Source organism: Eleginops maclovinus, chromosome 7 (assembly GCF_036324505.1).
Source record: "Eleginops maclovinus isolate JMC-PN-2008 ecotype Puerto Natales chromosome 7, JC_Emac_rtc_rv5, whole genome shotgun sequence".
In the NCBI taxonomy this organism is placed as follows: domain Eukaryota; kingdom Metazoa; phylum Chordata; class Actinopteri; order Perciformes; family Eleginopidae; genus Eleginops; species Eleginops maclovinus.
In genome coordinates, this window is record NC_086355.1 from 122,127 (window position 1) to 149,344 (window position 27,218).

Here is a 27,218-nt window from a genome sequence, read left to right on the forward strand (position 1 = left end):
ACGTCATCGGACGCAGATGCAGATGGAGGTGAGTCTTTGCTCAATGAGGTGCTTCAGCTGTTTACCAGTTTACCGTTTACTGGTCTACTGGTTTATTTTAACAAACAACCGGGAAGGAGCTCCGTTTCACTGGGAGGCTGGTACCTGTTACCGGGAGCAGGGTTAACGGGGAGGAAGAGAGCTAGCTGCTAACAGAGCTAACGGAAGTAAACACAGCAGCCTGCACTTCACTGAGAGCTCAGGGGAAGTTACTCCAGCACTTTATCTGAGAACAGGTCGGAGTTAACTTCACATTATATCAGTGTTTATAAGATAAGACAATCATTTGGTTATTGAGCAGAGTAATACAATGCAAGTTCTTATAGTTTATAAGTGTGTTTAATTAAAATATTACGTTTGACTAAAGATGAACACAATAGGATAAACTATGCTTCATTAATAATTCAACACTTGTGTAAAGTAATTTATTATAGTATTAGTATTCTTTGATGTATCACACACTGTGTTATTATCTTACACTGACTTTAATTTACTGGTTTTAAACAGTTCATAGGTTCAGAACGAGATACAGTACAAAAACAAGCTGAAATATCACTTTTATTTGATCAACCTGCAGATTATCCTCTGGATTAATGGTCAGGTATACTTTCTTCACATTGTCTACAGTAAACATTATTTTCCTACACATTGGGTTTCATATTCCTCCTAAATAAGTCTTTATCTCATATAGATTCAACTCAAACCTTCTCTACAGTAAGACTGTGGGATTATTCAGGACATGGTTCACAAGATGATCCGTTATTAAGCTTCCTTGAGATTCACAGGGACCTGTCGGTTTAAATCCAGCTCCTCTGTCCCTGTTGAGGGTCTCGTGGTTCAGACAGACCCCTCTGTATATATGGTATATCTCTATGCACTAAATTAGTTTATCATTAAACTGGAGTTCTTCACAGTCAACCATTCTTATATTTGCTCTCAACGTGAACCAGGTCACTGACTGCCTGAGATATATATTTCTGTAGTCGCAGCAAATACTCAGACCAGCTTCTCTCACCTGAATCCCAGTAGCTCTGGAGCAAAGTCAACGAGAAAGATCTGGTACGGCAGGTACCCTACATACCAGGGGCTCGATACTAACATTCAGTTATCCAGTTAAAATGCCCCAAAATAAATAGGAATAATAGTAGAGGGTCAATAATAACATTATAATAATATTATACACACACCTTTTTAAATATCCTAACCTTTCCATGACTTTCAACTATAATCTCCTAAAGAAAGGATTGAATACAAAGGATTCTGATCTTTATTGAGACCTTAATTCATTTCTTATCTTTAGGTAACAATTCTTTACTACAGCTCTGATTTCACTTTCATGCGGAGCTTTAATCCTTCTAATGCCTTATAATTCACAAACAAAAACCTCAGTTATTTAGAGTTAAAATCTGGAGCAGAGATAGCCCCCCCTCATGTTAACACTTGGTGAGTGAGGCTGGAATTCCCCCACCTAAAGATCCCTCTCACAATTACTGACTACTTCCTGTCAGGGTATTCTATCCACCGTGTTTCCTCAAGGTCTTATTTTCCTCTCGTCAGACGGTCCTCATCATCGACTACACTTCCCAGCTCACTCGGAGACTTCCTGTTGCCTTATAGTCTGTTGACCCATAGAGGGACATTTACATACATCTTCACACACATCAGGCTGCTCAAATCCAGATTTTGAAGATCCCCCTGTACCTGAAGGAGAGAAAGGATAAAGAGACTGAACTCTCCAAAAACAAAGAAATGATGAAACCATAAAATATATTCACCCTTTTTAGAAACATGAGGCGCTAACGCCACTTTCTGTCTAAATTAAGCCCCGCCCACTTTCCGGTGAAACTCCTGCATTAAAATAATAGTGTCTTCATGTCTGAAAGCTGCTGAGTCAGATATCACACCTCCAACAACAAATAGATCCAGAGCTCCGGTTCCTTTACTTCCTCTCCAGAAAAAAGGAGAGTAAAAGAAAGGATCAGAAACCTCAGTCTCAGTGTCAGCCTGCTGCCTGCCACTCGTCCCCCGCAGACCCACCGGACATCCACCCCCAATTTATTCTCCGTAAGCTGTCTCTGCTGTCTGACCAGACACCTGACCCCACCTCCATATCTCTGGACTCAGTAAACCCTTTCTCCCCCACAGAGATTGTTGGCATCGCTTTAACATTTACGGGGGAAATCTGCATGTTGGGTTGAGGGGGCACGCCCACAGTAAGGTTTAGAAACTCAGATTAAAATATAGAAATAAATGTTTTAATATATTATAAGGATCAAATATTGATATAAAGTGTTATGAGAGAATTTATAAATTACATTTGAATAAGTTAGAGGATGATGGGAATAGAAGGAAAACAACATACTTTTATTAAACCTCAATATATAATACTCATTTCATATTTTACTTCATTTCTTTCTGACTTTATTGATATTCAACTCATTACATCTGTTTGGATATGAAGCAGACAGAATAATAAAACCCTTTTTTAATAATAAATATGATTTTTTCAGCCAAAAACCCACAATCAGTATTATTGTGGGAGTCGCTGTAGCTCCAGCTCTGATAATCCTTCAGTTTCATTCTGAGAAACTGCGGAGAAGCAGAAAGTGTCCACGTTGTCTCCTAGAGAAAAACTCTGCGGCTTTAAATGTCGTGTGTGTGTGTGTGTGTGTGTGTGTGTGTGTGTGTGTGTGTGTGTGTGTGTGTGTGTGTGTGTGTGTGTGTGTGTGTGTGTGTGTGTGTGTGTGTGTGTGTGTGTGTGTGTGTGTGTGTGTGTGTGTGTGTATATGTGTCGGTGTGTGTGAATTGCTGAATGTAGAACAGGATCTGAATGCAGATGCAGAGCTATTGTTCAGAATTCAACTCTGCAGACACACAATAACTCAGATAAACCAGCACCGATAGAGAGGCCATTATGATGGGAGGAGGAGGGAGAGGAGGAGAAACAAGAGGAGGACATCTTCCTCTCAATCCTCCCGGTGATTTTCAGTCCGCTGCATTAGCTGCCCACAATGGGAGCTAATGCAGCCAGCTGCCCACAGAGTCATCATATCTGATCAGCAGCAGGAAATGAGCTACACACACACACACACACACACACACACACTCACACACACACAGGGTTAACTCTGCAAATGTGTGAGAATAAGATCTAATGGAGACAGAAGCATAATGTCCTGCTTTGTGCTGAACCGGGCCAATCTATTTCCTGAATGCTGCAGAAATAATGTGGAGATGAGGACATGAGGAGGAGAGGCTCTGACCTCACAGTGAGGAGAAGCTCTGACCTGACAGTGAGGAGAGGCTCTGACCTGACAGTGAGGAGAGGCTCTGGCCTCACAGTGAGGAGAGGCTCTGACCTTCATCCAGCGAGGAGAGGATCTGGCCTCACAGTGAGGAGAGGCTCTGGCCTCACAGTAAGGAGAGGCTCTGGCCTCACAGTAAGGAGAGGCTCTGGCCTCACAGTGAGGAGAGGCTCTGACCTTCATCCAGTGAGGAGAGGATCTGGCCTCACAGTGAGGAGAGGCTCTGGCCTCACAGTAAGGAGAGGCTCTGGCCTCACAGTAAGGAGAGGCTCTGACCTTCATCCAGTGAGGAGAGGCTCTGGCCTCACAGTGAGGAGGGGCTCTGGCCTCACAGTGAGGAGGGGCTCTGGCCTCACAGTGAGGAGAGGCTCTGACCTTCATCCAGTGAGGAGAGGCTCTGGCCTCACAGTGAGGAGAGGCTCTGACCTTCATCCAGTGAGGAAAGGCTCTGGCCTCACAGTGAGGAGAGGCTCTGACCTCACAGTGAGGAGAGGCTCTGGCCTCACAGTGAGGAGAGGCTCTGACCTTCATCCAGTGAGGAGAGGCTCTGACCTCACAGTGAGGAGAGGATCTGGCCTCACAGTGAGGAGAGGCTCTGGCCTCACAGTGAGGAGAGGCTCTGGCCTCACAGTGAGGAGAGGCTCTGACCTCACAGTGAGGAGAGGCTCTGACCTTCATCCAGTGAGGAGAGGTTCTGACCTTCATCCAGTGAGGAGAGGCTCTGACCTTCATCCAGTGAGGAGAGGCTCTGGCCTCACAGTGAGGAGAGGCTCTGACCTTCATCCAGTGAGGAGAGGCTCTGACCTTCATCCAGTGAGGAGAGGATCTGGCCTCACAGTGAGGAGAGGCTCTGACCTCACAGTGAGGAGAGGATCTGGCCTCACAGTGAGGAGAGGATCTGGCCTCACAGTGAGGAGAGGCTCTGAACTTCATCCAGTGAGGAGAGGCTCTGACCTTCATCCAGTGAGGAGAGGCTCTGGCCTCACAGTGAGGAGGGGCTCTGGCCTCACAGTGACGAGAGGCTCTTACCTCACAGTGAGGAGAGGCTCTGACCTTCATCCAGTGAGGAGAGGATCTGGCCTCACAGTGAGGAGAGGCTCTGGCCTCACAGTGAGGAGAGGCTCTGACCTTCATCCAGTAAGGAGAGGCTCTGGCCTCACAGTGAGGAGAGGCCCTGGCCTCACAGTGAGGAGAGGCCCTGGCCTCACAGTGAGGAGAGGATCTGGCCTCACAGTGAGGAGAGGCTCTGGCCTCACAGTGAGGAGAAGATCTGGCCTCACAGTGAGGAGAGGCTCTGACCTCACCAGTGAGGAGATCAAATTGGACCCTTTCGAAGCTGTGGTGGAGAGGAGGGCTCTGAACAAACTGTTGTCCATCATGGATAACAGCCCCCCCACCCTCGACCCCTGCAGCTGGAAGGACAGCGGAGCTCCTTCTCCAACAGACTGCTCCAGCTCCGCTGTCCCAAGGACAGGTCCAGGAGAACCTTCCTGCCCTCTGCAATAACTCCGTATTACAACTCCCCTCTGGCTGCAGGACTCTGCTCCATAGCCTCTCAGTGAACTGGAACTCTGTGAATTGTACATTTAAATTATACTGATTTAATATTCCATTTCATTGCATTATTTGTACATTTGTATGTTTCTCGTTTTTATTCACTTTTGTTTTTATTTTTTATTCTTTATTTCTGATTATTTCTTATTTGTTTTGCTTCTTTTGTATTTGGCTGCTGCAACAAAAAGAAATCCCAGTTTGGGATAAATAAAGTATTTCTGATTCTGATTCTTCAGAGATGTTCGCGGAGGAAAACAGATTTCAAGACATTTCTTTATGAAGAGTTACTCACGGTTTGATAAACCTGAATGCTGTGTCTCCTTAGGTTCCTAGGGTTCTGCTGGTGGAGGCTTTTTATGGAGGTTCCCACAAACAGCTGATCGACCTGCTGCAGCAGAACGTCTCCAGCTGCACCGTATGCTCGCTGCCCGCCAAGAAATGGCACTGGAGGGCGAGGACTGCAGCGCTGCATTTCAGCCAGACCATCCCCACCTGTGCATCCTACAGGTGAGGGTAACACTGCGACATCACACTGTGTGCCCTACAGGGGAGGGTAACACTGTGACATCACACTGTGTGCCCTACAGTTGAGGGTAACACTGTGACATCACACTGTGCGCACCACAGGAGAGGGTAACACTGTGACATCACACTATGTGCCCTACAGGTGAGGGTAACACTGTGACATCACACTATGTGCCCTACAGGTGAGGGTAACACTGTGACATCACACTGTGTGCCCTACAAGGGAGGGTAACACTGTGACATCACACTGTGTGCCCTACAAGGGAGGGTAACACTGTGACATCACACTGTGTGCCCTACAGGTGAGGGTAACACTGTGACATCACACTGTGTGCCCTACAAGGGAGGGTAACACTGTGACATCACACTGTGTGCCCTACAGGTGAGGGTAACACTGTGACATCACACATTCCCGGTATGCGTTTACCTACTTGGCACTAAACCTGATTGTGATTAATATTGGAACTCCTCCATACAGATCAGCACCTGTAGCTATACCTGTACAGGTTAGCGTCACACAGTCTAACTCCTCCCACAGAGCTGTGTTTGAGGGATCTGCTGGGTGTAGATCTGCAGTCAGACCTGATCTCTCAGTGATCAAAGGTCAGACTCAAACTCACATTTTAGAAAGGCAGCAAACGGTTCACAGTTTCACTGGCCTTTAGGGTCCCCCTTTAAATTGAGAGCGTTACTATGGGTCTGCCATGGATCAACTGTGGGCCTGCTGTGGATCAGCTGTGGGTCTGCAGTTGGTCTGCTGTGGATCAACTGTGGGTCTGCTGTGGATCAACTGTGGGTCTGCTGTGGATCAGCTGTGGGTCTACAGTTGGTCTGCTGTGGATCAACTGTGGGTCTGCTGTGGATCAACTGTGGGTCTGCTGTGGATCAGCTGTGGGTCTGCTGTTGGTCTGCTGTGGATCAACTGTGGGTCTGCTGTGGATCAGCTGTGGGTCTGCTGTTGGTCTGCTGTGGGTCTTGTGTGGATCTGCTTCGGATCAGCTGTGGATCAGCTATGGGTCCGCTGTGGGTCCGCTGTGGATCTGCTTCGGATCAGCTGTGGATCAGCTGTGGGTCCCCTGTGGGTCTGCTGTGGATCTGCTGTGGATCTGCTGTGGGTCTGCTGTGGATCAGCTGTGGGTCCCCTGTGGGTCTGCTGTGGATCAGCTGTGGGTCCCCTGTGGGTCTGCTGTGGATCAGCTGTGGGTCTGCTGTGGATCTGCTGTGGATCTGCTTCGGATCAGCTGTGGATCAGCTGTGGGTCCCCTGTGGGTCTGCTGTGGATCAGCTGTGGGTCCCCTGTGGGTCTGCTGTGGATCAGCTGTGGGTCCCCTGTGGGTCTGCTGTGGATCAGCTGTGGGTCCCCTGTGGGTCTGCTGTGGATCTGCTGTGGGTCTGCTGTGGATCAGCTGTGGATCAGCTGTTCGGTACAGGCTTCATAGGATTCAGATGACGTAGTTCATGTTGCAGGATCACAGCAGAGGATTGGAGGTCCAGGGACTGGGATCATCAGCTGTAGTGGCGCTGAGGAGTCTTGTGTTCGTCCCGTCTTCCAGAACCTCGGGGGGAATGTCTTTAAGTGAGGGGACGTCCACTGTATATCTAAAGGACGTCCTTCAGTCTTTATGAACCAGTCATCTCCTGTGGTATTCACTACATGGTCTCACTGATTGATAACTTGACTTTTCTCATTTTCCCCTCAGGGTCCTGTTTTCCAGCTCGGTGCTGAACCTGTGTGAGCTGGTGGCTCTCAGACCGGATCTGGCCCAGCTGAAGAAGGTTCTGTACTTCCATGAGAACCAGCTGGTGTATCCAGTCCGGAAAGAACAGCAGAGGGACTTCCAGTACGGATACAACCAGGTCCTCTCATGGTAAACCTAACCTCAGACATGGGTTTAACTTTGTCCCACTGAAGGATGTGAGGAAAAATAGAAACCTGTCTGTTGGTGTGAGGCTGTGCTAAGTTATCCTGTGAGCTGATTGGTTAACGAGTCTCTCTGAGCTGATTGGTTAACGAGTCTCTCTGAGCTGATTGGTTAACGAGTCTCTCTGAGCGCATTGATTAAGGAACCTGTTAGCGGATTGGTTAACGAGTCTCTCTGAAACAATTGGTTAACGAGTCTCTCTGAAACAATTGGTTAACGAGTCTCTCTGAAACAATTGGTTAATGAGTCTCTCTGAAACAATTGGTTAATGAGTCTCTCTGAAACAATTGGTTAATGAGTCTCTCTGAAACAATTGGTTAACGAGTCTCTCTGAAACAATTGGTTAATGAGTCTCTCTGAAACAATTGGTTAATGAGTCTCTCTGAGCACATTGGTTACCGGTGTAGCTGTCAGTCTGGCAGTACCGAGCAGAGACAGATGTTGTTGGTCTGCAGGGCAGCAGTCGATAAGTCCGTAATGTCTTTGTTGCATCATCAAATATCAGCTGATCATTAAGACACTCTGATTGGACCAGAGCCACATTACTCCACTTGTTTTTAATTATAATAAAACACACATCAGCTTCATGTAGCTCAATGCTTCTATACCAAAGTGACAAACCCCAGAGTTCTAAGCGCTCTATCTGATAAAGCTTCCTGTCAGACGGACTGCAGCAGGAGGAGTCTAAGGTATCATCAGGTCTGACGCTGTGTTCTCTTCCTGTTTCCTGTTAGCCTCGTGGCCGACGTGGTGGTGTTTAACTCCTCTTTCAACATGGAGTCCTTTCTGTCCTCCATCTCCTCCTTCATGAAGAAGATCCCGGACCACAGACCCAAAGATCTGGAGCTGTTGATCCGGCCTAAATGTGAAGTCCTGTTCTACCCGGTCCACTTCCCCGACGTCAGCAGGTCAGTCATGAGGCCAAAGATACATCCCATAATACTCTGACATCAGGATGTGTGTCTGGTGGTGGGGGTGCAGGCTGACTGCCCCCCCCCCCCCCCCCAACGGTGTGTGTGTGTGTGTGTTATATTTCATATTTCACACACACAGTATGGACTAAAACAACGGCTCTCTGCCCCAGAGGGAGGGTCTGCCTCATAATGCTAACAAGTAGTGATGAACCCCCTCCCCCTCCTGGATAATAATTCAGAAACATTTGAGATGTAAAAATAACTAACACACTCTACTCAACCAGCCGAGTCGTGTCCCTTTCTACTCCGAACGCTATTGAGCTATCAGCTGATTGCATGGGGTTATTCCGATCACCAGGGGATTGTGGGACTTTGAGTCCCAGCTGAAGCGGCAGATTTCACTTGTTCTGTTTGGGGTTACAGAATCACAGCAGCTGCTTCTCCTCTGAGGTAATCCGTCACAGCTTCTCCTCCATACGCTGTTACATCACCGTCACTAATTCCCCCCAGCGACCAATCAGGAGAGGGCTTGCTTCTACATTAAAACTGAAACATATATCAAGATAAACCTTATTCAGGTTCATTCAGTTCAGATATTCTGGAGAAAGGAGACAGTGAATATTTCATAATAGACCAAAATCTATCGTTTGAGAGAAAAGTTTTGTTATTTTAATAAGATTTATTTATATTTATTTCAAACAAAAAGAACGTGCATAATTAATATTCCAAGAGTTAGACAGTAGGTGAGTTTGTGCAGAACTGTAGAAAGTGTGCATTAGAGATAGTTTATCTGACAGGGAGGTCACCCCCCCAGTAATGTAATTATATCATATTATATTTATATCATAAATCTGTTTGAGAGCAGACTGCAGACTCTGCGGATTATACAGAAAGTGAAGGAGCCGTAAAAACCTGACCTTCAGCTTTAATCACACTCACACACACACACACACACACACACACACACACACACACACACACTCACACACACACACACACACACACACACACACACACACACACACACACACACACACACACACTGTTTTACTGCCTCCAGTCTAACATGTAATTTCTAAAATGGATTATTGAATCAGAGACAGAAACTCTAAAATTCTGAGGCTGCTTTCATTTTACTTTAGTTCAATCACAGCAGATGATGCTGCGTTCAGGAGAGCTGCTGTACGGGGGCCAACAGGTGACAACACAACAGTCCAGATCACTTCCATCAGGAGAAACGTGCCGCTGCTTCAGAAAGGATGCAGATATAGAAACACAAATTAAAACATCTGCAGCAGCTCTTCAACACATGCAGCATCTAGAGAACATTCAGCAGAGGAAACATGAGCAGTTTACTAAAAGCTGCAGAAACCAAACGCTGCGGAGACCAGGGGACACTAAAGAGAGACGCACACAGCTGGAGACCAGGGGACACTAAAGAGAGACGCACACAGCTGGAGACCAGGGGACACTAAAGAGAGACGCACACAGCTGGAGACCAGGGGACACTAAAGAGAGACGCACACAGCTGGAGACCAGGGGACACTAAAGAGAGACGCACACAGCTGGAGACCAGGGGACACTAAAGAGAGACGCACACAGCTGGAGACCAGGGGACACTAAAGAGAGACGCACACAGCTGGAGACCAGGGGACACTAAAGAGAGACGAACACAGCTGGAGACCAGGGGACACTAAAGAGAGACGCACACAGCTGGAGACCAGGGGACACTAAAGACAGACGCACACAGCTGGAGACCAGGGGACACTAAAGAGAGACGCACACAGCTGGAGACCAGGGGACACTAAAGAGAGACGCACACAGCTGGAGACCAGGGGACACTAAAGAGAGACGCACACAGCTGGAGACCAGGGGACACTAAAGAGAGACGCACACAGCTGGAGACCAGGGGACACTAAAGAGAGACGCACACAGCTGGAGACCAGGGGACACTAAAGAGAGACGCACACAGCTGGAGACCAGGGGACACTAAAGAGAGACGAACACAGCTGGAGACCAGGGGACACTAAAGAGAGACGCACACAGCTGGAGACCAGGGGACACTAAAGACAGACGCACACAGCTGGAGACCAGGGGACACTAAAGAGAGACGCACACAGCTGGAGACCAGGGGACACTAAAGAGAGACGCACACAGCTGGAGACCAGGGGACCACACATGATGAGGGCCACATGAAGAAGGAGTTAGAATAATGAGAAAGTATTGGGACATTTTTAAAAGTCGAAATTTAGAAAAAAAGTCAGAATGTTTAGGAAAGATCTGATCTTTTAGGAAAGATCTGATCATTTAGGAAAGATCAGATCTTTTAGGAAATCTTCATTTAAAAAAAATAATCTAACGTTTTTAAACGGCGACATTTAGGAAGAAATTCAAGTGATCATTTTGAAAAAATGATCGAGATTTGTGATGCACACAGCCACACTTCCAGTTATTAGACAGACTAACTCTGCCAACAGAGACGGTTGTCCACCTTTATAATCCTGAACGTCACCAAGGGCTCCATTGTAACTCGTTGTCACCTGTCGGCCTCCGTAGTGATGAGGCCTTCAGGAGCGTTGTAAACCTCAGGACTCTACATGTGATCTGTTTTCAGGCTGCTGCCCGAACATAAGCGGTTCAGAGCGGCAGAGACTCAGAGCGCACGGTAACATGCTTTAAGACTTTATCTGGTCATTTGTGTAAACTATCTAATCAGTTTCAACTTTAATCCAATAATACTTAAAGATGTGATCATAAAAAGGCGAATCTGTTTTAATGGTGTATTTTTTCCCAGGAGCTCGGAGCAGGAAGCTGTGAAGCCTCTGCACATCGCCTGGCCTCACCGCTGGTACGCCCTCTATCAAATTAACACCTTTACTCTTAACCCTGAAACTCACCTCAACTGCATATTTCAGAAATAGATATTAAAATGTAATTCCGAGTTTCTGAATGTAATCATTACATGTATTTGTTTAGACTAAATATAATGAATATAATTATATACAAAACTAATATAACTTTTACATGACAAAGTCAAACATAAATAAAACGTCCTTTATTACAAACAGACAGAATAAGACTTTTAATTCACCGTGTTGGTTATTTACTAGGATATTTAATCATTAAGTAATTGACTAAGAACAATAACATTCATTTATAAAGCTATATTTTAATTCTAATGATATATTTGTACCCTGGGGACGGATAGTAAAATCAGCGGCTTTACTTTGAAAGGTTACATGATGTGTTTATACGGGCTTTTATTTTGAAACTGAAGCTGTTATCCTACAGGCTTTTATTGTGAAGTCTTCTCACCTGCTGAGCGTGACCCGGAGTGTGTGTGTGTGTGTGTGTGTGTGTGTGTGTGTGTGTGTGTGTAATGAGATTATGGTGTGTGTGTTGTTCTTCTTCGGTGGTATCGGTGGCGTCCTGTAATCTGCTGCCTGACAAACACACACGGATTATTGCTTTTATTCTGACACGAGATGTAATCTGTGTTTTAATCTGTGTGTGGCCTGGATCCCCAGATTACTGCTGGTCTTATTGCTGCTGGGGGGGGGGGGGGGGGGCGGGGGGCAGCTGTTCCAGGTGAAGAATCTGCAGCACCAGAGGCGGGGGGGGCTTTGATTAGGATCAGACGACTGACCCACCGTCCCACTGCTGCAAAAACACACCACCAACAACATGTAGTGACCAGACTCCAGTAAGACCCACACTCCAGTAAGAACCAGGCTCCAGTAAGAACCAGGCTCCAGTAAGAACCAGACTCCAGTAAGAAGCAGACTCCAGTAAGAACCAGGCTCCAGTAAGAACCAGGCTCCAGTAAGAACCAGACTCCAGTAAGAAGCAGACTCCAGTAAGAACCAGACTCCAGTAAGAGCCACACTCCAATAAGAACCACACTCCAGTAAGACCCACACTCCAGTAAGAACCAGGCTCGAATAAGAACCAGGCTCCAGTAAGAACCAGACTCCCAATAAGAACCAGGCTCCAGTAAGAACCAGACTCCAGTAAGAACCAGGCTCCAGTGAGAACCAGACTCCAGTAAGACCCACACTCCAGTAAGAACCAGGCTCCAGTAAGCGCCAGACTCCAGTAAGACCCACACTCCAGTAAGAACCAGGCTCCAGTAAGAGCCAGACTCCAGTAAGACCCAGGCTCCAGTAAGAACCAGGCTCCAGTAAGAACCAGGCTCCAGTAAGAGCCAGACTCCAGTAAGAAGCAGACTCCAGTAAGAAGCAGACTCCAGTAAGAACCAGGCTCCAGTAAGAGCCAGACTCCAGTAAGAGCCAGACTCCAGTAAGACCCAGGCTCCAGTAAGAGCCAGACTCCAGTAAGAAGCAGACTCCAGTAACAGCCAGACTCCAGTAAGAACCATATTCCAGTAAGAACCAGATTCCAGTAAGAAGCAGACTCCAGTAAGAGCCAGATTCCAGTAAGAACCAGACTCCAGTAAGAACCAGGCTCCAGTAAGAACCAGGCTCCAGTAAGAACCAGACTCCAGTAAGAGCCAGACTCCCAATAAGAAGCAGACTCCAGTAAGAGCCAGATTCCAGTAAGAACCAGACTCCAGTAAGAACCAGGCTCCAGTAAGAACCAGGCTCCAGTAAGAACCAGACTCCAGTAAGAGCCAGACTCCCAATAAGAACCAGGCTCCAGTAAGAACCAGACTCCAGTAAGAACCAGACTCCAATAAGAACCACACTCCAGTAAGAGCCAGACTCCAGTAAGAGCCAGACTCCCAATAAGAACCAGGCTCCAGTAAGAACCAGACTCCAGTAAGAACCAGACTCCAGTAAGAACCAGGCTCCAGTAAGAGCCACACTCCAATAAGAACCACACTCCAATAAGAACCACACTCCAGTAAGAACCAGGCTCCAGTAAGAACCAGGCTCCAGTAAGAACCAGGCTCCAGTAAGAACCAGACTCCAGTAAGAAGCAGACTCCAGTAAGAACCAGACTCCAATAAGAACCACACTCCAGTAAGAGCCAGACTCCAGTAAGAGCCAGACTCCCAATAAGAACCAGGCTCCAGTAAGAACCAGACTCCAGTAAGAACCAGACTCCAGTAAGAACCAGGCTCCAGTAAGAGCCACACTCCAATAAGAACCACACTCCAGTAAGACCCACACTCCAGTAAGAACCAGGCTCCAATAAGAACCAGGCTCCAGTAAGAACCAGACTCCCAATAAGAACCAGGCTCCAGTAAGAACCAGACTCCAGTAAGAACCAGGCTCCAGTGAGAACCAGACTCCAGTAAGACCCACACTCCAGTAAGAACCAGACTCCAGTAAGAGCCAGACTCCAGTAAGACCCAGGCTCCAGTAAGAACCAGGCTCCAGTAAGAGCCAGACTCCAGTAAGACCCAGGCTCCAGTAAGAACCAGGCTCCAGTAAGAACCAGGCTCCAGTAAGAGCCAGACTCCAGTAAGAAGCAGACTCCAGTAAGAAGCAGACTCCAGTAAGAACCAGGCTCCAGTAAGAGCCAGACTCCAGTAAGACCCAGGCTCCAGTAAGAGCCAGACTCCAGTAAGAGCCAGACTCCAGTAAGAATCAGGCTCCAGTGAGAGCCAGACTCCAGTGAGAGCCAGACTCCAGTAAGAACCAGGCTCCAGTAAGAATCAGGCTCCAGTAAGAGCCAGACTCCAGTAAGAACCAGGCTCCAGTAAGAGCAAGACTCCAGTAAGAATCAGGCTCCAGTAAGAGCCAGACTCCAGTAAGAGCCAGACTCCAGTAAGAACCAGGCTCCAGTAAGAACCAGGCTCCAGTAAGAGCCAGACTCCAGTAAGAACCAGGCTCCAGTAAGAATCAGGCTCCAGTAAGAGCCAGACTCCAGTAAGAGCCAGACTCCAGTAAGAACCAGGCTCCAGTGAGAGCCAGACTCCAGTAAGAGCCAGACTCCAGTAAGAGCCAGACTCCAGTAAGAACCAGGCTCCAGTAAGAGCCAGACTCCAGTAAGAGCCAGACTCCAGTAAGAACCAGGCTCCAGTGAGAGCCAGACTCCAGTAAGAACAAGGCTCCAGTAAGAACCAGACTCCAGTAAGAACCAGACTCCAGTAAGAGCCAGACTCCAGTAAGAGCCAGACTCCAGTAAGAGCCAGACTCCAGTAAGAACCAGGCTCCAGTGAGAACCAGACTCCAGTAAGAACCAGGCTCAAGGAAGAGCCAGACTCCAGTAAGAACCAGGCTCTGCTCCAGTAAGAACCAGACTCCAGTAAGAGCCACACTCCAGTAAGAAGCAGACTCCAGTAAGAACCACACTCCAGTAAGAAGCAGACTCCAGTAAGAACCAGACTCCAGTAAGAACCAGGCTCAAGGAAGAGCCACACTCCAGTAAGAAGCAGACTCCAGTAAGAACCACACTCCAGTAAGAAGCAGACTCCAGTAAGAACCAGACTCCAGTAAGAACCAGGCTCAAGGAAGAGCCAGACTCCAGTAAGAACCAGGCTCCAGTAAGAACCAGACTCCAGTAAGACCCACACTCCAGTAAGAACCAGGCTCCAGTAAGAACCAGGCTCCAGTAAGAGCCAGACTCCAGTAAGAACCAGGCTCCAGTAAGAATCAGGCTCCAGTAAGAGCCAGACTCCAGTAAGAGCCAGACTCCAGTAAGAACCAGGCTCCAGTGAGAGCCAGACTCCAGTAAGAGCCAGACTCCAGTAAGAGCCAGACTCCAGTAAGAACCAGGCTCCAGTAAGAGCCAGACTCCAGTAAGAGCCAGACTCCAGTAAGAACCAGGCTCCAGTGAGAGCCAGACTCCAGTAAGAACAAGGCTCCAGTAAGAACCAGACTCCAGTAAGAACCAGACTCCAGTAAGAGCCAGACTCCAGTAAGAGCCAGACTCCAGTAAGAGCCAGACTCCAGTAAGAACCAGGCTCCAGTGAGAACCAGACTCCAGTAAGAACCAGGCTCAAGGAAGAGCCAGACTCCAGTAAGAACCAGGCTCTGCTCCAGTAAGAACCAGACTCCAGTAAGAGCCACACTCCAGTAAGAAGCAGACTCCAGTAAGAACCACACTCCAGTAAGAAGCAGACTCCAGTAAGAACCAGACTCCAGTAAGAACCAGGCTCAAGGAAGAGCCAGACTCCAGTAAGAACCAGGCTCCAGTAAGAACCAGACTCCAGTAAGACCCACACTCCAGTAAGAACCAGGCTCCAGTAAGAGCCAGACTCCAGTAAGAGCCAGACTCCAGTAAGAGCCAGACTCCAGTAAGAGCCAGACTCCAGTAAGAACCAGACTCCAGTAAGAAGCAGACTCCAGTAAGAACCAGACTGCAGTAAGAGCCAGACTCCAGTAAGAACCAGACTCCAGTAAGAACCAGACTCCAGTAAGAGCCAGACTCCAGTAAGAAGTAAGAAGTCCAGACTCCAGTGAGAGCCAGACTCCAGTAAGAACCAGACTCCAGTAAGAGCCAGACTCCAGTAAGAGCCAGACTCCAGTAAGAGCCAGACTCCAGTAAGAATCAGGCTCCAGTGAGAGCCAGACTCCAGTGAGAGCCAGACTCCAGTAAGAACCAGACTCCAGTAAGAACCAGACTCCAGTAAGAACCAGACTCCAGTAAGAACCAGACTCCAGTAAGAAGTAAGAAGTCCAGACTCCAGTGAGAGCCAGACTCCAGTAAGAACCAGACTCCAGTAAGAGCCAGACTCCAGTAAGACCCAGACTCCAGTAAGAAGTAAGAAGTCCAGACTCCAGTGAGAGCCAGACTCCAGTAAGAACCAGACTCCAGTAAGAGCCAGACTCCAGTAAGAGCCAGACTCCAGTAAGAGCCAGACTCCAGTAAGAACCAGACTCCAGTAAGAACCAGACTCCAGTAAGAGCCAGACTCCAGTAAGAACCAGACTCCAGTAAGAACCAGACTCCAGTAAGAACCAGACTCCAGTAAGAGCCAGACTCCAGTAAGAACCAGACTCCAGTAAGAACCAGACTCCAGTAAGAGCCAGACTCCAGTAAGAGCCAGACTCCAGTAAGAGCCAGACTCCAGTAAGAACCAGACTCCAGTAAGAACCAGACTCCAGTAAGAGCCAGACTCCAGTAAGAACCAGACTCCAGTAAGAACCAGACTCCAGTAAGAACCAGACTCCAGTAAGAACCAGACTCCAGTGAGAGCCAGACTCCAGTAAGAACCAGGTGTCGACGGCTCAAAGGACATACACCATATTAGGCAAGGGGTCTTAATGTAGAGGCTGATCGGTGTGTGTGTTACACCGCTATAACATGTAATGATATTATAGAAAAACAACATAAGTGTGTGTGTGTGTGTGTGTGTGTGTGTGTGTGTGTGTGTGTGTGTGTGTGTGTGTGTGTGTGTGTGTGTGTGTGTGTGTGTGTGTGTCTGTGTGTGTGTGTGTGTGTCTGTGTGTGTGTGTGTGTGTGTGTGTGTGTGTGTGTGTCTGTGCGTGTGCGCGCACGCAGGGAACACGATAAGGACCCGGAGCTCTTCTTCTCCACGATGATCAAACTGTCGGAGAAAGAAGTCGACTTCCAGCTGTCCGTGCTCGGAGAGACCTTTACTGACGTGCCAGGTACACACACAGACACACTTATAACCAGTGTTGGGCAAGTGACGTCCAGCATGTAATCCAGTACATGTTCCTCACTCCTCTCTTCTTAAAGTAATAAGGAACATTACATCATCACTGTCTCTGAACTGTGATGCGTTACTCTACTCTGAGTTACTGTGAGTCACTCTCACCAGAATAACCTCTAAAGTTTGGCTTTAAATGCTAACATGTAGTTTACTGCAGCTCAGTAATTAAAGCTCTCTATCTGGCAGTACATGCTGAACATGAGGGAAGAGCTAGAGGTTAAACTCCTGCTCCGTTTCAGTGGGCTGGATAATATGTGATACCGGTACCGTGACGTCTCTGTGTGTCATTAATAACATGTGAGTGGAGCCTCTGCACGGCCCTGTGACCTGCTGGATAGGAACCAGTCTCTATGCAGCGTTAGCTCACCTGGTCATTGGTGTGGTAACGGGGGTTTGGCTGACAAGCTTTCTAAAAGCCGGAGATTCCACAGAGGACAGAGGCTGCAGATCTTCAACACTCTGCCACGAGACTCTGAAGGTCTCAGGGTTCAAGCAGCAGACCCAGAGAGAGAGACCCTCTGTTGCTTCTGCCTGCAGCTCTGCATGGTGAGCCTGCAGCTCTGCACTGTGAGCCCGCAGCTCTGCATTGAGAGCCTGCAGCTCTGCACTGTGAGCCTGTAGCTCTGCATGGTGAGCTTGCAGCTCTGCATGGTGAGCCTGCAGCTCTGCATGGTGAGCTTGCAGCTCTGCATGGTGAGCCTGCAGCTCTGCATGGTGAGCCTGCAGCTCTGCATGGTGAGCTTGCAGCTCTGCATGGTGAGCCTGCAGCTCTGCATGGTGAGCTTGCAGCTCTGCATGGTGAGCCTGCAGCTCTGCACTGTGAGCCCGCAGCTCTGCATTGAGAGCCTGCAGCTCTGCACTGTGAGCCCGCAGCTCTGCATGGTGAGCCTGCAGCTCTGCACTGTGAGCCCGCAGCTCTGCATGGTGAGCCTGCAGCTCTGCATGGTGAGCCTGCAGCTCTGCATGGTGAGCCTGCAGAAAAAATTACAAAATGTGTGTTTTTTCAGAACTTTGTGAAAAAAGTCAACATTGGTTCCTGATCTTCCAGATTGACTGAAGTACCTGCACTTAGTTGGATCTGGTATACATTTCGACCTGCAGTGTGTAAGTCAGGAAGTGTGTAACTCGGAAAGTGTGTAACTCAGGAAGTGTGTTACTCGGGAAGTGTGTAACTCAGGAAGTGTGTTACTCGGGAAGTGTGTAACTCAGGAAGTGTGTTACTCGGGAAGTGTGTTACTTGGAAAGTGTGTTACTCAGGAAGTGTGTTACTCGGGAAGTGTGTAACTCAGGAAGTTTGTCACTCGGGAAGTGTGTTACTTGGGAAGTGTGTTACTCAGGAAGTGTGTAACTCAGGAAGTGTGTTACTCGGGAAGTGTGTAACTCAGGAAGTGTGTTACTCGGGAAGTGTGTAACTCAGGAAGTTTGTCACTCGGGAAGTGTGTAACTCGGAAAGTGTGTTACTCAGGAAGTGTGTTACTCGGGAAGTGTGTAACTCAGGAAGTTTGTCACTCGGGAAGTGTGTTACTTGGGAAGTGTGTTACTCAGGAAGTGTGTTACTTGGAAAGTGTGTAAATCAGGAAGTGTGTTACTCGGGAAGTGTGTAACTCGGAAAGTGTGTTACTCGGGAAGTGTGTTACTTGGGAAGTGTGTTACTCAGGAAGTGTGTTACTTGGAAAGTGTGTAAATCGGGAAGTGTGTTACTCAGGAAGTGTGTAACTCGGAAAGTGTGTTACTCAGGAAATGTGTAACTCAGAAAGTGTGTTATTCAGGAAGTTTGTCACTCAGGAAGTGTGTTACTCGGGAAGTGTGTAACTCGGAAAGTGTGTTACTCAGGAAGTGTGTAAATCGGGAAGTGTGTCACTCGGGAAGTGTGTAAATCGGGAAGTGTGTCACTCGGGAAGTGTGTAAATCAGGAAGTATGTCACTCGGGAAGTGTGTAACTCGGAAAGTGTGTTACTCAGGAAGTATGTCACTCGGGAAGTGTGTTCCTCGGGAAGTGTGTAAATCAGGAAGTATGTCACTCGGGAAATGTTTTAACTCAGAAAGTGTGTAATTCAGGAAGTGTGTTCCTCGGGAAGTGTGTCACTCGGAAAGTGTGTAAATCAGGGAAGTATGTCACTCGGGAAGTGTGTCACTCGGAAAGTGTGTAACTCAGGAAGTATGTTACTCGGGAAGTGTGTCACTCGGAAAGTGTGTAACTCAGGAAGTATGTCACTCGGGAAGTGTGTCACTCGGAAAGTGTGTTACTCAGGAAGTGTGTCACTCGGGAAGTGTGTTACTCGGAAAGTGTGTAACTCGGAAAGTGTGTTACTCAGGAAGTGTGTTACTCGGGAAGTGTGTTACTCGGAAAGTGTGTTACTCAGGAAGTGTGTCACTCGGAAGTGTGTAAATCAGGAAGTATGTCACTCGGGAAGTGTGTCACTCGGAAGTGTGTTACTCAGGAAGTGTGTCACTCGGAAGTGTGTTACTCGGAAGTGTGTAACTCGGAAAGTGTGTAACTCGGGAAGTATGTCACTCGGGAAGTGTGTAACTCGGGAAGTATGTCACTCGGAAAGTGTGTTACTCAGGAAGTGTGTTACTCAGGAAGTGTGTCACTCGGAAAGTGTGTTACTCGGGAAGTGTGTTACTCGGGAAATGTGTTACTCGGGAAGTGTGTAACTCGGAAAGTGTGTCACTCGGGAAGTGTGTTACTCGGGAAGTGTGTCACTCGGAAAGTGTGTTACTCAGGAAGTGTGTTACTCGGGAAGTGTGTTACTCGGGAAGTATGTCACTCGGGAAGTGTTTAACTCGGGACGTGTGTAACTCGGAAAGTGTGTTACTCAGGAAGTGTGTCACTCGGAAAGTGTGTTACTCGGGACGTGTGTAACTCGGAAAGTGTGTCACTCGGGAAGTGTGTTACTCGGGAAGTGTGTCACTCGGAAAGTGTGTTACTCAGGAAGTGTGTTACTCGGGAAGTGTGTTACTCGGGAAGTATGTCACTCGGGAAGTGTTTAACTCGGGACGTGTGTAACTCGGAAAGTGTGTTACTCGGGAAGTGTGTTACTCGGGAAGTGTGTTACTCGGAAAGTGTGTTACTCGGGAAGTGTGTTACTCGGGAAGTGTGTTACTCGGAAAGTGTGTTACTCGGGAAGTGTTTAACTCGTGACGTGTGTAACTCGGAAAGTGTGTTACTCAGGAAGTGTGTTACTCAGGAAGTGTGTTACTCGGGAAGTGTGTTACTCGGAAAGTGTGTTACTCGGAAAGTGTGTTACTCGGGAAGTGTGTTACTCGGGAAGTGTTTAACTCGGGACGTGTGTAACTCAGGAAGTGTGTCTGGAGCTTTTCCGTTCCTGCAGTTTCTCTGAACATGAATGTGATTTACATCAGAACTTATTCTCCTTGATCTGATCAGTAATCAGAGTACTCCCACTCTACAGCCGTGATGATTGATGAGCACACTGCGGCTGATGGCGCTATAATGAGTGTGTGTTTTAGCTTAATGAACACACACTCTGAAATATTAAGGATTAAAGTTTTACTGCTCAGGATACTCCTGTGTGTGTGTGTGGGGGGGGGGTGGTAATCCATTAGCAGTGTAATCAGTGTGATTGGTTGGCGGGTCAGGTATGGATCACCTGCTCCTCGTAAAGCTCTGAGTCACAGAGGAGACACTCTAATCTCTCTGATCACTTCATTAAACGTATTCAGTCTGATCCTTCATTTATGATGCCATTACTCCTCAGTTCCTCCAATAACGTATGTACTGAACTCAGAGGACAACAACAACAACAACTCTTCTATAATGGTTATGATGTGACTCTGACTGAGCAGTGCTCTCCTCCCTCCCCAGCTGAGCCTCTGCCACTTCCACAATGCTTTAACCCTCCAACAGTTTTCAGGAGAGAACTTTTCAGATCACCAATATGTGTTTATACTTGAACCCCCCCCAGAGGTATTCTCGTCGTCCCACCTCCGGTTGTCTCGTCACATCGTCAGTTGGGGTTTCCTCCCCAGGAAAGAGGATTACTTGAAAGTCCTGTGTGAGGCCGACGTGGTGGTCTCCACTGCCAGACACGAGTTCTTCGGAGTCGCCATGTGAGTCCCGCTGCAGGGCGTTAAGACCCTCCCCTTATATCTGATCTCATATATCTTTTATATTGTAATACTATATTATCTCATATAGTTGAATGATATATTATCTTATATTCCCAGTTTTCTGACTGAACGTGTGAACCGGTCCAGAGATGTTGGGATTATTTATCTGTCACCTGAGTGTTTGTAGAGAGCTGTTTCATCACATCAAGGTGTTCCTGCAGACTTCAGTCAGCTGACCTCAGGCAGCCAATCAGACGCTGTGCTTTGTGAAGCCCAGCCAATCAAACAGCTGTGTGACCTGCAGCAATGCTCTGATCTCTGAGTCATGTCCTGCTCACTTATTATTTATTTACAGCAAGCACACCTAAGCACACACACCTAAAGTACTCTATTAAACACACACAACACAAACTGACAGAAAATACTGAAATCAAAAGAGTAAAATTAGAGGACACAGAAATAAGAAATGATCAAATGAAACAACAGTAATAAAATTGATTGATATTAGAAGAGGAAACAGAAGCGAAAACACTTAACATTTTCATAAGGTGAACATTTAAAATAATACATTAATAAAAGTGGTTTTCCAATCCCTGAAGTCGACCTCCTCACGTTATAATCTTTATTTCCTATGTTCAGGTTGGAGGCGGTTCACTGCGGGTGCTATCCTCTGTGTCCGAAGGCTCTGGTTTACCCTGAGATATTCCCAGGTAACAGAACCCTGAGATATTCGCGGGTAACAGAATGCTGAGATATTTCCGGGTAACAGAATGGTGAGATATTCCCATGTAACAGAACCCTGAGATATTCCCGGGTAACAGAATGCTGAGATATTCCCGGCTAACAGAACCCTGAGATATTCCCGGGTAACAGAATGCTGAGATATTCCCGGCTAACAGAACCCTGAGATATTCCCGGGTAACAGAATGCTGAGATATTTCCGGGTAACAGAATGCTGAGATATTCCCGGGTAACAGAATGCTGAGATATTCCCGGGTAACAGAATGCTGAGATATTCCCATGTAACAGAACCCTGAGATATTCCCGGGTAACAGAACCCTGAGATATTCCCGGGTAACAGAACCCTGAGATATTCCCGGGTAACAGAATGCTGAGGTATTTCCGGGTAACAGACTGCTGAGATATTCCCATGTAACAGAACCCTGAGATATTCCCGGGTAACAGAACCCTGAGATATTCCCATGTAACAGAACCCTGAGATATTTCCGGGAAACAGAACCCTGAGATATTCCCGGGTAACAGAACCCTGAAATATTCCCGGGTAACAGAACCCTGAGATATTTCCAGGTAACAGAATGCTGAGATATTCCCATGTAACAGAACCCTGAGATATTCCCAGGTAACAGAACCCTGAGATATTTCCGGGAAACAGAACCCTGAGATATTCCCGGGTGACAGAACCCTGAGATATTCCCAGGTAACAGAACCCTGAGATATTCCCATGTAACAGAACCCTGAGATATTCCCGGGTAACAGAATGCTGAGATACTCCCGGGTAACAGAACCCTGAGATATTCCCGGGTAACAGAACCCTGAGATATTCCCGGGTAACAGAACCCTGAGATATTCCCGGGTAACAGCACCCTGAGATATTCCCAGGTAACAGAACCCTGAGATATTCCCAGGTGACAGAATGCTGAGATATTCCCAGGTAACAGAAACCTGAGATATTCCCAGGTAACAGAACCCTGAGATATTCCCGGGTAACAGAACGCTGAGATATTCCCAGGTAACAGAACCCTGAAATATTCCCGGGTAACAGAACCCTGAGATATTCCCGGGTAACAGAACCCTGAGATATTCCCGGGTAACAGAACCCTGAGATATTCCTGGGTAACAGAACCCTGAGATATTCCCAGGTAACAGAACCCTGAAATATTCCCAGGTAACAGAACCCTGAGATATTCCCGGGTAACAGAACCCTGAGATATTCCCAGGTAACAGAACCCTGACATATTCCCGGGTAACAGAACCCTGAGATATTCCCAGGTAACAGAACCCTGAGATATTCCCAGGTAACAGAACCCTGAGATATTCCCGGGTAACAGAACCCTGAAATATTCCCGGGTAACAGAACCCTGAGATATTCCCAGGTAACAGAACCCTGAGATATCCCCAGGTAACAGAACCCTGAGATATTCCCAGGTAACAGAACCCTGAGATATTCCCGGGTAACAGAACCCTGAAATATTCCCGGGTAACAGCACCCTGAGATATTCCCGGGTAACAGAACCCTGAGATATTCCCGGGTAACAGAACCCTGAGATATTCCCAGGTAACAGAACCCTGAGATATCCCCAGGTAACAGAATGCTGAGATATTTCCGGGAAACAGAACCCTGAGATATTCCCGGGTAACAGAACCCTGAGATATTCCCGGGTAACAGAATGCTGAGATATTTCCGGGTAACAGAATGCTGAGATATTCCCATGTAACAGAACCCTGAAATATTCCCGGGTAACAGCACCCTGAGATATTCCCGGGTAACAGAACCCTGAGATATTCCCAGGTAACAGAACCCTGAGATATTCCCGGGTAACAGAACCCTGAGATATTCCCAGGTAACAGAACCCTGAGATATTCCCAGGTAACAGAACCCTGAGATATTCCCGGGTAACAGAACCCTGAGATATTCCCAGGTAACAGAACCCTGAGATATTCCCAGGTAACAGAACCCTGAGATATTCCCAGGTAACAGAACCCTGAGATATTCCCGGGTAACAGAACCCTGAGATATTCCCAGGTAACAGAACCCTGAGATATTCCCAGGTAACAGAACCCTGAGATATTCCCGGGTAACAGAACCCTGAGATATTCCCAGGTAACAGAACCCTGAGATATTCCCAGGTAACAGAACCCTGAGATATTCCCAGGTAACAGAATCAACGGGACTCCTCAGATGACTCTGAGATCTTACGTATTATATTCAGTTTATATATTAAAGGTGACCATTTGTTCCTCTGTTCCCTGAATGCAGCAGAGTACCTGTACTCCACACCTGAGCAGCTGTTGAAGCGTCTACTGGCTCTCTGCAGGAGGCCGGACGTCGCCCGCCGACACGCAGTGAAGGTAACACATCTGAATCCAGAACCACCTGAGCAGCAGGTTTCTGAGCTTCAGGCCTAACACACACACTATGACATTTCCCATAATGATGAAAGGATTTTTAGTGGTGAGCTTAGAGTAAGCCTCAAGATTCTGTTAGCTTAAACTTAGCTTTCATGTTCTGTTAGCTCAGAGTTAGCTGCTAGGTCCTGTTAGCTTGGAGCTCCCATCTAAACTATGTTAGCTTAGAGTTAGCTTCTAAATGTTTTTAGCCTTAACTTTTATGTCTTGTTGGTTAGTATATATGCCCAATTAACACGTAATTCTTAATTAGTTTTTGTTCTAACAGTTTCCTTACCTTTATATCATTTGTATTTCTTTATTTTGTATCATTGTGTCAATCTTTACAGTTTTCTTTCTAAATCTGTTGCTGCATAAACTCCTGAATTTCACCACAGGGATTAATAAAGTTACATCTTATCTTATCTTTTCTTAGGTGTTAGCTGCTAGCTTCTGTTAGCTCAGAGTTAGCTTGTAAGTCAGGTCCCTGTGATGTGGAGATAAATTTGAAACTAACTCTAATCTGACTCCGACTTCCTTTTGTGTTTCTTTTTCTATTGTTCAGGTTGACACCACCTCCTTCTCCTGGTCGACTCTAAAGGACCGCTATCAGAATCTGCTGTCCCTGAATGCACCTCTCTAAAGGACCGCTATCAGACTCTGCTGTCCCTGAACGCACCGCTCTAAAGGATCGCTATCAGACTCTTCTGTCCCTGAACGCACCGCTCTAAAGGATCGCTATCAGACTCTGCTGTCCCTGAACGCACCGCTCTAAAAGATCGCTATCAGACTCTGCAGACCCTGAACGCACCGATCTGACGCCTGCTGACCCTGAACGCACCACGGCTGGACTCTCAGTGTCTGGATCTCGGCTGTTTTATGCGTGTGGTTTTGGATGGGGGGAGCTAGTGTGGTTTCAGGCGAGGGGGCGCCTTGTGTTTACGTTTGATCCCCCAGAGACATTTTCTGATTCAAGTCTGAAGTAAACTGTTCGTGACATTCAGATCGAATAACATTTTCCTTACAAGAGGAAAAGATACTGGGGAATATTTTCTAATGAATTAATTTAGAAAATATCATAAAATATTTCAGTCCAAAAAAAAAGAGATAAATGTTGTCCTGACACACACACACACACACACACACACACACACACACACACACACACACACACACACACACACACACACACACACACACACACACACACACACAGTGTATTACAGGCCCATATAAGCCATAATGCCTCAGTGTTTATGAACTGCAGTAAAGACTTTATTAGTCTCTTGTAGTGCTCAAGGTTTATGATGTCATCGGGTCGTGAACCTGCGGCTCTGATTCCTACACAGACTTGTGTGTGTGCGTGCGCACGTGCAACAAGTGTGTACACCCTGCCATATTTAATGTTCAGGTGCAGTGTTCATTTCGCCAACGAAAACTATGACGAAAAAGGTTCATCAACTTCCTTTTTTACATGACTAAGACGAGCCGATGACGAGCTAAAAATAGATTTTTGATAATAAAAACTGACAATCTGTATTTTGTTTTCGTCGACGAGACGGGACTAAAGAGTTAGTGGTGGACTATCGGACATTCATAATGCAGGATATTTAATTTTCCCTAAATTCTCCGTCTTGTCTGTCAAAATGCATTCCTGTCATTGGTTGAATTAGTCTGCATTCTGGGAATCTGCACACACACAAAAAGGCTTTGGTCGGAAAAAACACCAGATGTATGGAGACAGTTTTTTTATGAAAGGAAAACACATTACAAATTAGTGGGGAAGAATACGACCAACCTGAAGAGAGTCTTGAAGGCGCACCATCCTGCTATTCATGCCACGGTACGCTAGCTACCTGTAAACTGTAACGTGACATGATAAATAATGCTGACGAAGCATATCAACTCACTAACGTTAAGTCATATCACTGGGCAGTCGGCAGCTAGTGGCACATTTGGTAGCCCTGTTGGCTTAGCCTTTCCTGCAAAAGTGTTCAGTTAGCGGCAGCCAAGGACTGAGCCTGGCTTCCAGCCTAATGTTGCAGTGCAGTAACTATGCAGTCACACTGCAGTCAGTGCAGTTTAAGATTACAATTTATCTGGAAGATATGTGTGTGGTTTCTTATCTCTAAGGCAGGTAGGTATATATATTAGGCTAGCTGTTGTGATAACATAATTTGGATCAAATCTGAGCTTGATACTCCTGATATACTATATTTGAATGATAATATTATAGATAGTATGCACCTTAGCGGATCAGCAAGGACAGCACAGCAGCATCAATGTGAGAGTCTAGAGATATCCCACTAACTAAGGGAAGGACTCCAGATATCACAGAGTGTTGAGAGAGGGAAATGTGGCTTTACCAGTTTCAACACTTGATACTGTCACCTTGATTCCAATCCCAGATACCTGTATCTGCCTAACTGAATTAGTTTAAAGAGAGAAACATTTTGACTAAAATGTTTTGAGCTGTCGTCGACTATAGCTAGACTCAAACTATGAAGGGTAAAAAGGACTAAAACTAATAACCATTTTCGTGTAAAGATTAAGATTAAATCTAAAATAGCTGCCAAAATGAACACTGTTCAGGTGTCATTTTAAAAACAGGTAATTAACATGAATGGGGGGGGGGGGGTTACCAGACGTGATTAATATCTCAGCTGGAAGGAGCTGTGAGTTTGTTTGTTTGCTTGTCATCAGTCTGCAGCTGCAGGTGGAGCTTCACCCTGTCCAGTGGCAGAGGGTTACAAAGTTTGTAAATTACAAACCTTTACGTTAATGGATTTATATAAATATCATTTAACTGCAAAAAAAACATTTTCATGAATTCAATATTAGGCTCAAAACTGGACATATCTGAATCCCAATATCCATTAAAATTCTATATTTAAAACATGTCATCCATACAGGAAAAACAAATGTAATCATGAAAGCCAAAGGGATGTGGTTCAGTTTGTCAATGTTGAGATAAACATCTCCTAGTTAAATTAGACTTTGTAGGATTTTGATATTTTCCTAAATATATATTTTATTATAGCCTAACTACAAAAAGAAGCAAAACATAAATCAAGAAGTTTTATTCTATTTGGATTTTTAAAAAGCAGTGATTACCGTCCAGACAGACGCGCTCAGATCTTTTTCACTTTCAGATCCTTTTTTTTCGCGGGGGT

General features: G+C 46.6%; 1 protein-coding gene across 4 annotated transcripts; it reads left to right on the top strand.

Moving 5' to 3' along the window:
- On the top strand, nucleotides 1–25,584 carry gtdc1 (glycosyltransferase-like domain containing 1). Of its 4 annotated transcripts, none has more exons than XR_010166138.1 (11): nucleotides 1–28; nucleotides 5,224–5,405; nucleotides 7,124–7,291; nucleotides 8,080–8,253; nucleotides 10,874–10,924; nucleotides 11,054–11,107; nucleotides 16,671–16,780; nucleotides 20,775–20,919; nucleotides 21,037–21,467; nucleotides 21,559–21,629; nucleotides 23,918–24,011. XR_010166138.1 is itself a non-coding variant. In XM_063887896.1 (11 exons), the coding sequence occupies exons 1-11, from the start codon at nucleotides 17–19 to the stop codon at nucleotides 24,686–24,688; spliced, it is 1,137 nt and encodes a 378-aa protein (XP_063743966.1). In that variant the 5' UTR covers nucleotides 1–16; the 3' UTR covers nucleotides 24,689–25,584. The 4 variants fall into 4 exon arrangements, 3 of the variants coding, with proteins under 3 accessions (XP_063743966.1, XP_063743968.1, XP_063743967.1); XM_063887896.1 differs by lacking the exon at nucleotides 21,037–21,467 and adding an exon at nucleotides 24,611–25,584 and having other exon boundaries at nucleotides 23,918–24,009; XM_063887898.1 differs by lacking the exons at nucleotides 20,775–20,919; nucleotides 21,037–21,467; nucleotides 21,559–21,629 and adding an exon at nucleotides 24,611–25,584 and having other exon boundaries at nucleotides 23,918–24,009.
- The last annotated feature ends 1,634 nt before the right edge of the window (nucleotides 25,585–27,218 follow it).